Source organism: Nicotiana sylvestris, chromosome 12 (assembly GCF_000393655.2).
Source record: "Nicotiana sylvestris chromosome 12, ASM39365v2, whole genome shotgun sequence".
In the NCBI taxonomy this organism is placed as follows: Eukaryota; Viridiplantae; Streptophyta; class Magnoliopsida; order Solanales; family Solanaceae; genus Nicotiana; species Nicotiana sylvestris.
In genome coordinates this window covers 136,950,225-136,958,788 of record NC_091068.1, presented here as the reverse complement: position 1 = coordinate 136,958,788, position 8,564 = coordinate 136,950,225, and the positions used below count along the sequence as shown (strand labels likewise).

The window sequence follows — 8,564 nt, the reverse complement described above, 5'->3', positions numbered from 1 at the left end:
TCAATAAATATAATTTTAGAGAATCTGAATAGGTTGTATTATAATATTATCATAAGTTTCCTTATCTCAAGTATATCTTACTAATTAATCTCTCAATAAAGAAGACAAACAACTAACTTCAGTAATTGGAAGCAAAGCCTGGAATCCCAATAAGGCATTTGAGGTAGGTAGGAAAAGATCTATTCCATCATTTAAAAATAAATTATATTTATTAAATAACTCTAATATATTCTTTAATGGAGTAATATTTATGTAAGTTTTATAGTTGTGTGTATTCAATATATATGGTACAACCAACAACTTATTTTTATATATATAGTACACTAAAGCTAGTATTCTTTAATATATTGTAAGGGTAAATAACAATTTTAGTCCCTATGTTATAGCATTATTCTTGTTTTGATTCCCTATGTTAACTATGTATATTTAGCGAAAAATGACACTGTATAGCCACTGTAAAAATAATAGCCGAAAAAATGTATAAATTTATATATTTTTTGTATATATATATTTTGTATCTTATATACAAAAATTATACAAATGTTATACATTTTTTCGGCTACCAAATATAAATAATTTCTGGCGCAGGCTAAAAGTGATAATACCTCTATATTAAATCGTCAATTAGTATAGAAAACATGTAATTTTGAATTTGACGGACGAATTCAAAGCTCGCTAAGTAGCAATATCAAAGCCAACGAAGCCATAAATCAGATTTGAAATATGAATTTTTTGTACAGCTATACTTCTTCAGCTGCTCTATTTGAAAAAGGAATGGAACTGTTACCAGTAACTTTCTCCGGTCAAAGTTGGGGAATACTAGAGCGACTATTATTTAAAAAACGGAAAAGGGTTAAAATGCCTTTAAATTATTGGAAAAGGTTTAAAATACCCATCATCCACCAATTGAGCGAAAAATACCCTTCCATCCATTTTTTTGGTTCACTTATGCCTTTTGACCGTTAGGTCAATGCTGAATTAAAAAAAATTATTATTCTTTTTGTAAAATTTAAAAAAATTATTTTGCAAAATATTTCGTTTTTTTAAACTAGTGCACCAGTAGTTCACTAATTTAGTAAGGTCTTCTTTTATTTTTTCCAGTTTTTACAAAAAAATATTTTTTTTTTCATTTTTTTAAAGCATTTCTTTTTGTAAAAACAGATTTTTTTTTGTTTTAACAAAATATTTTCGTTTTTTAAAAACTGAAAAAAATATTTTCAACAAAATATTTTCGTTTTTGAATTTTTTTTCCAGTTTTTTTAAAGCATTTTTTTTTTGTGTAAAAACTGAAAAATATTTTCATCTTTTAAAAACTGAAATTTTAAAAAAAAAACTGAAAAAACTGAAAATAGGGGTCAGGTTGTGGTTTTTTTTTTTAAGTCGGATATAAAAAAGGAAATGGGTCGTTTTAATCCGATGCTGCCACATGACACTCCATCCAAAATAGGAGTATTATTGTTCCAAAGTATGACAGTAGGGGTATAGATAACCCAGAGTCAGTGGAAGTGGCACGTCTTTTTTTTAGTTGGACTTTTTATTCGGGTCGGGTCAATTTTTGGGGCGGGTTAGTCCGAGAAATGGTTAGATATGGGTTAGTCTTTCTAATAGGTTAGATATTTTAATTTCGACCAATAAGAAGTTGTCACGTGGAATTTAAATAATAATTATTTTTAAATCAACATTGACCTAACAGTTAAAGGGCATAAGTGAACTAAAAAGATGGATGGAGGGATATTTTTAGCCCAATAAGTGGATGAAGGGCATTTTTAAACCTTTTCAAATAGTTTTGGGGCACTTTTAACCCTTTTCCATTTAAAAAATAATAATTAGAAATGTCTTTTATTTTTCTTTTTTGACAAGGATAAAAAATTAACAATGTTCTCAAGCACTTCAGAGTTCAGTCTGACCAGTTGGGATTTCCATGCTCATACATATAAAAATGAGACTTCATAAATTATTGATTTCACTGCAAAACTTGTTCCCCAGCCTGATCGAGATAATCCAAACAAACATCGTTAAGGTTGAGGCATCTCAGTAAAAAAGGTGTAGAACCATCATTTTTACGCCTTAAATCAATAGACAAAGGAACTATAAAGGAAAATTTGCCGAGCTTCTGCCAAAAAATGAACTAAGAACTAGAACGAAGAAAAGGCGAGGACAAAACTGCAGTAGTACCTATAAAGGTGCATTTTTCAAATATGTCCTCTCGTAAAAGCCAGTTATTTGGTCAGCCACAGCCCACATAATCGCCTGCCCAGGTGGGATCCTCATGAGCCGGGGAATTAACCCCTTCCACAAGGCACGTAATCCTTCTTCTGCATGTATTGTTGAGATGGCATGAAACATACCTCTGTACTTCAACTCACCCACGGATTTACTCTGAGCCATCAGCCTTGTTTTCACAACATCAAATGGACCGGTACATATGGGACCAGCTGTACCTGCCAGAAATCCTGATATCATAGATTGCCAGGGGTGAAGAACTTTTCCGTCACCTTCATGTTTCTTCCACAACATAGTGTCGAATGCATTCTTGGCTGTAAACATGGCGGCCTGATTCGTCCCATTGCGCATAACAGTTGGGGCAGCACCTGCCCAGAGACCAAGAATGCCTTCTTCACGAACTATCATACGAGCACAGTGTATAGGTCCCTTGTATTTCAAAAGTTCAGTGCTTAATCCTCTCTGCTGCTGTAGTCTAATCTTCACCACCTGCACTAACCAAAGTTTGACAATCTTTTAGTGATTTAAGCTGACTTCCCTTTCAAAATCTATTTCTATGCTATTCCATTTTAGAAATGCTAGCAGTAATGCCAATATTATGCAAAGTGGCAAATGACCAGAAATTAATATCACGTAGATGCTATTCCAGACAAGTGATACAGGACAACCTTCGGTTTGGAACCGCGAATACGTATTCCACTTCAAGCCTAGCATCAGTCGAAAATGAAAGTAAAGCTCAACAAATGAGCATATACAAATGGACTCGAGTTTAATCATTTTACAGATGCTTTCATTAGCTTTTAAAGACTTCTGTATAAAAATGTGAAACACATGTACAGTGCAGAATACAAGCAATTTGTACGTGCCCTGAAGTTGAAGCATCACAGTTAAGCTAAAAAAAAAGTATTCCATCCAAATGTTTCCACAGCATCCTTTGAGGACCCTTCCATACTCCTCAGGAATCACTAGGTATCCATCACCATCAACTAAGCTCTCTTTTCCGTTCAAAGGAGGATATCAAACTTGAAGGACAATATGAGTTGCTCTGTAACATCAATTTCTATTAAATGGATGGTCGTCAATGTAAATTGATAAAACCTATGATAAAGCTTGGTCAACTCCGATGTATCACAGTGAGGCAAATTTCTTCCTATCTGCTTTTACAAAATCTGTTTAAAGTGTTGGCTGAATATGTCACAGAACTTTTGAGTGCTTGGACTCAACTAAACCAAATTCTTCTCTATTGGTAAATTTGCATACATCCTCACAATTCAAAGAATGAGCCACTACGTATCTTAAAAAGAGAAAACCGTTCCCTGTTGATCCAAGTTCCACTACTTTCTTTTGGAACAGGTGGCTAATAAACCCTTGTACGATAAATAGCGTTGGTCCTCTCTGCTCCCTTTACTGCTCTGTCATATTATTCTTTTTTCACATTAATGAATCACCGGATGTCACAAATCCGAGCTATTTACAGGAGTCTTCGCCAACAAACAAATAAAAATCCAAAGTGAATGATACTTTCCACCACCTAAAAGGAACATTATATGGAAAAGCAACACATTTGGTCCTTTGTCCCACTCTCCCTAATTCTTCTTCATCTTAGCACCATTTTGAATCGCTCTTGACATTTTGATATTATACTCCTATTTATTTTCAACTATATTCTGTAGCACTTAAATTTCTAATGCTCTTTGCTGTGTTGTAACCATGGCATAAGCTTTCATCTCAGCAATCTTACTCTATTTCCTCTAATTTTTTCTTATCCAACCTAGTGTTCTTATTCCAATACCCCCACTAGAGCTGCGTATCCAATTATTATTTTTTTCTTACAAGGCACTAAAGCTGCATATCCATATCTAAACTTTGATTTCTCAGTCTAGTTAATTGTGAAGCGACACTCCAGAGCTCCTTTTTCCCTAAGCCTTGCTTTCTTGGTCCAATCTATCTTATTCAAGGAGAATCGTGAGTATGTTATACACCGATTCTCCCCTTAACCCCACGCTAACCGGGAAGCACTTGCACTTCCTGCACAGGGTAAGCACCCTTTATCAAACTTCGAACTCCACTTAGCCAAGGACCTCTTCTATCTTGGTGAATCGGCTTTATCTTACGTCCTTCTTGGGCACTTTATTACCTGCCTTCAACTCATTGGGCAGTTGATCAACACTAATCACAAATAATAATAGTAGAACTACTAATACTTCTGGGCATATCTATTAATTTGAATGAACTAGAAAATTCCTAATACATATATTTTTATTACAATTGCTTTGTCCACAGTTGGGCTACAAAATTCCTATTTTCGAATAAGAATAATCAAACTAACAAATGTTACAATCATCGATCCTAATATATGTTCTTTTCACTAGCAAGGTTTTTCTCCTTCCTTAATTCTTCAAGAAATAAACCCCTTCCCTTAAACCTAACTATATATTACCGGCCATTTATTGGAAAAATATGCTTAATCAACTGGAAAATCACATAAATCAGCTACGGTCTGCACTGAGCATATATGGTTTCCACAGAACCTCAAAATCAGCTACGGTCTGCACTGAGCATATATGGTTTCCACAGAACCTCAGTTTAACCCCATCTGATCAAATACCTACCACTCATTCTGTGACAAATTATTCATGGCTTTGTTTGAAATTTAAAAAAACATGGATAATTAGAATGTTCTTCCACTATGTGGATAAAGTATAAACCAGCATATCATTCAATTAATTGTCCCACTCTACGTATTAATGTCAGACTTGAAATTTTATGCAAACAAAAGTGGTTCTACAATTGGAGATGAAGTCAATAGATTGAAGGATTTGTAGTCTAACGTGAAATCCAACCATTCATATACTAATAAAAATGAGTAGAAAAGTATCAAATAGCGGATGGTGTGCTGAGACAACCTAAAATAAAACTGACACTTAATTTGGGAGTTGAGACATAATTTTTCTAGAGAAGTGCAGGTAATTGCAGAGAAATGACAGTAAAATCTAACCAGAAGATTGATAATTCAGTTTTTGCAACTTTTGAAACACTACTATGTATAAACTACTTCCTTCATTTGCTAGGAATTAGCATATTTACTTATCTATCACATGACTGCAGCAAATATGAGAAAAGAGAGTATAAAAATGAAAATTTAATTTCTTCCTGTACAAAAAAGAGGAAGGGTGGCTTAATTACCAGCAAATTCTCATCCCTTATGAGTGATAATGAACGATGATCAAGAGATCTTAAGTCATTCTAAGCCTAGTCTTTGGTGAGTGTACATGAGCAAGAGAAATGACCTCAGTTCTTGGAGAAGGCAGGACAAAGACCCTGCTAATCCATTCTTCTAGAGAAAATGTATTTGGGGTTTTAAGGGATATTTTTGTCCTATGTTTATTTTTGCCTTGTTCGAAGAAATAAAAACAAAAATCTGAAATGAGTCCAAACTATGGGTGCCCAAACTCTAATAATGTAGAATATAGACACATGTTCAATTCTTTGTTTCAGGTCTACCACATTGTAACAACTTTTATATATTTTTGTTGTTATAGCAATTTAGGTGTCATATTCTAGAGGAACTTATGGTAAGCAACCTCCACTTCCAACCAAGAGGTTGTGAGTTCGAGTCTCCCCAAGAGCAAGGTGGGAAGTTCTTGAAGGGAAGGATGCCGGGGGTCTATTTGGAAACAGCCTCTCTACCGCAGGGTAGGGGTAAGGTCTGCGTACACACTACCCTCCCCAGACCCCACTAAGTGAAATTATACTGGGTTGTTGTTGTTGTTGTTGTATTCTAGAGGAACTTATCTCAGGAACGACAGGAACAATATAGCTACAGACTTTGAAGCAGTATTTGGTAGTGCGATCAAGTGATTGAATGAAAACTCACCTTTAAAATAAACACCCTATTAACATATGGTGTACCAACTTGATAAGCTTCTAATTGGCATTTGCAAGTATGAAAACAATCTAAAATCAATCTAAGTTATTGATCCTCTATCCAAATCACTCTGTTTTAACAGTGCAGAATCATTTCTGCATGTAAAGTTCATTTTAGTTTTTCTTTACGGTCAGCAACAGTCTCTCATCATACCCACTAATTTTTTTTTCTTTTTTCTTTAATGGATAATGACAATTAATTTATATTTTACCTACACTTTTTATGGTTAGTTTTAGTACCATTTCCTTGTTATTATCAGTACTTCAAGCTGCAATATCACCAAGAGAAAAATCTAACGCACTTAGGCAAAAAGAAACGAAGCTCCAGGTGACTGGATAGTCCATCCGTCCTAATTTATGTGATCCTATTTCCTTTTTAGTTTGTCCAAGAAAAATGACAACTTTCTATTTCTAGAAATATTTCAACTTTAAACTACCAATTTACCCATAATGAGAATATTTCTAACCACACAAATATGAATGGCTTGTTTAAGATTACAAGTTTTAAAACACTTCCTTTTTTCCTAAAACTATATATGGCTTGCACAATCATTCATCCATCTCATAAATTACGGATGGAGGGAGTAATAATCAGACGAGTTCTCAATAATTATCTAAGATAAGTAATCAATTGCCATACGAGCAAAACTAATACCTCAAATGGCGTGACAATAACAAGAGCTTCAAGAACACCCGCACCGAAACCAGCCATGACCCGACCCTGTGGGCTAAGCTTACCCGTTTCCGAATTCTTAAACGCACCCTGTAAAACCGCATTGGAACCCATACGCAGCGCATATTTGAGAGTCAAATGAGTAGCAAACGGCGTCAAACCTTTCCACAAAGCCCGTACGCCTTCATTCTGAATAGTTGTCGAACCGCAATGAACAATCCCTTTATAAGAACCGGACCGGTCCAGTTGAAGCCGGGTTTTGATAACGTCAATGGGCTGTAAACAACTGGCTTCCACAATACCACCCAATGAACCGGAAATTGCTTTCATATATGGTGGAATTGTTTTCTTATTCGTTGAATTTTGTTCAGCCATTGAAATGAATAAAGCAGGGGGAAGTGGAGAACTAAAACGATGACGTTTTAAAGGTCCGTCTCCTTTTCCCCTGCTTTAGTGTTTCTTCTTGTTTGGAGTTTCAAAGGAGGAAAAATGGCATATTTATCAGACGTAAGAGAAACGTGGTGAATTTTGCAGAAATTATGCTTCTTTTACTTCTTTTTTTAATTAAATTCTTGATTTGAAAGAAATATCATGACGACCATTATTTTTTGTGAAACTCACGTGCACTTCTTATACTTAATTATTTTTCTCATTCTTTTCTTGTTTTTGTTTATTGTTTTTTCAATATTTTAAAGGATGTTAAGTAAAGTTGAAGAGTTGGAGTTGACTACTCAATAGATTGAGAAGTCACTAAAGAATTGAGTTATTCTTTACTTCTTTAGTTCGTTTGGTACGAGGTATAAGAAGGTATAAGACTGATATAAAAATTTAATATCATCTTAATATTTTGTTTGGTTAGTATATCGGACGTAAGTTATCTTGGTGTTAATTTTAATACTGGGATAATTTATACCTTATAGAAGGTGGGGTAATTAGCACCGATATAACTTATAACTTCTTCTTAGAAATAATGCAATTGTCATTCTTAATACAACATACCAAACAATGGATAAACAACAATCTCAGCATAACTTATCCCAATATAACTTATACCGCTATAACTTATACCGCTATAAATTGTATTCCAACCAAACGACCCGTTAAAGAATTGAGCTATTCTTTACTCCTTTAGTGAATACAATCTAATTATTACTCCATCCGGTCCATAAATAATGACCAATTTACTTTTTTATTTTGGTCCAAAATAAGTGTTCATTTATATAATCAAGAAAGAATTCAATTTGTTTTTACAAAATTACTCTTATGTACATATTCTTAAAAAGTTTTCTCACTCCTTATATTAAATATTTAATTAAGGGTAGTTTAGTCATACTAGATATTTTTGTATAGTATTTAATATTTTTTTAATGGGCGTGCTAAAAATAAATTGGTCACTTATTGTGAACCGAGGGAAGTAATAATTTCGAGATAAAACACTAAAGTCATAAGGTATCATTTATAAGGGGGATTCACCTTTTTAATGGAGCTGTCGCGCGAATTATCGGGCCAATAAATTTGAATATCAAATGATTAAATAAATAAAAAAACTTAACACAGATAAAAATAGGTTTTATAGACGGTGGATTTAGAGAGAGAAGTTATAAAGAAGCAAAAATAAATTATGTTTTCTGATATAAAAGGGACAAATGTATGTTCATAACGGAAAAGAGAAAGAAAATGGCTTCATCAAATCTGTGTTTGTCGATGTAAAACTGATTACAAAGCAAAAGATTAATGTTAC

General features: G+C 33.8%; 1 protein-coding gene across 1 annotated transcript; it reads right to left on the bottom strand.

Annotated features, from left to right (window-relative positions):
* Positions 1-1,928: 1,928 nt before the first annotated feature.
* Positions 1,929-7,354, bottom strand: LOC104241357 (mitochondrial succinate-fumarate transporter 1). Its single transcript, XM_009796298.2, has 2 exons — positions 6,806-7,354; positions 1,929-2,712 (listed from the first exon to the last, which is right to left on the bottom strand). The coding sequence occupies exons 1-2, from the start codon at positions 7,196-7,198 to the stop codon at positions 2,176-2,178; spliced, it is 930 nt and encodes a 309-aa protein (XP_009794600.1). The 5' UTR covers positions 7,199-7,354; the 3' UTR covers positions 1,929-2,175.
* Positions 7,355-8,564: the final 1,210 nt, after the last annotated feature.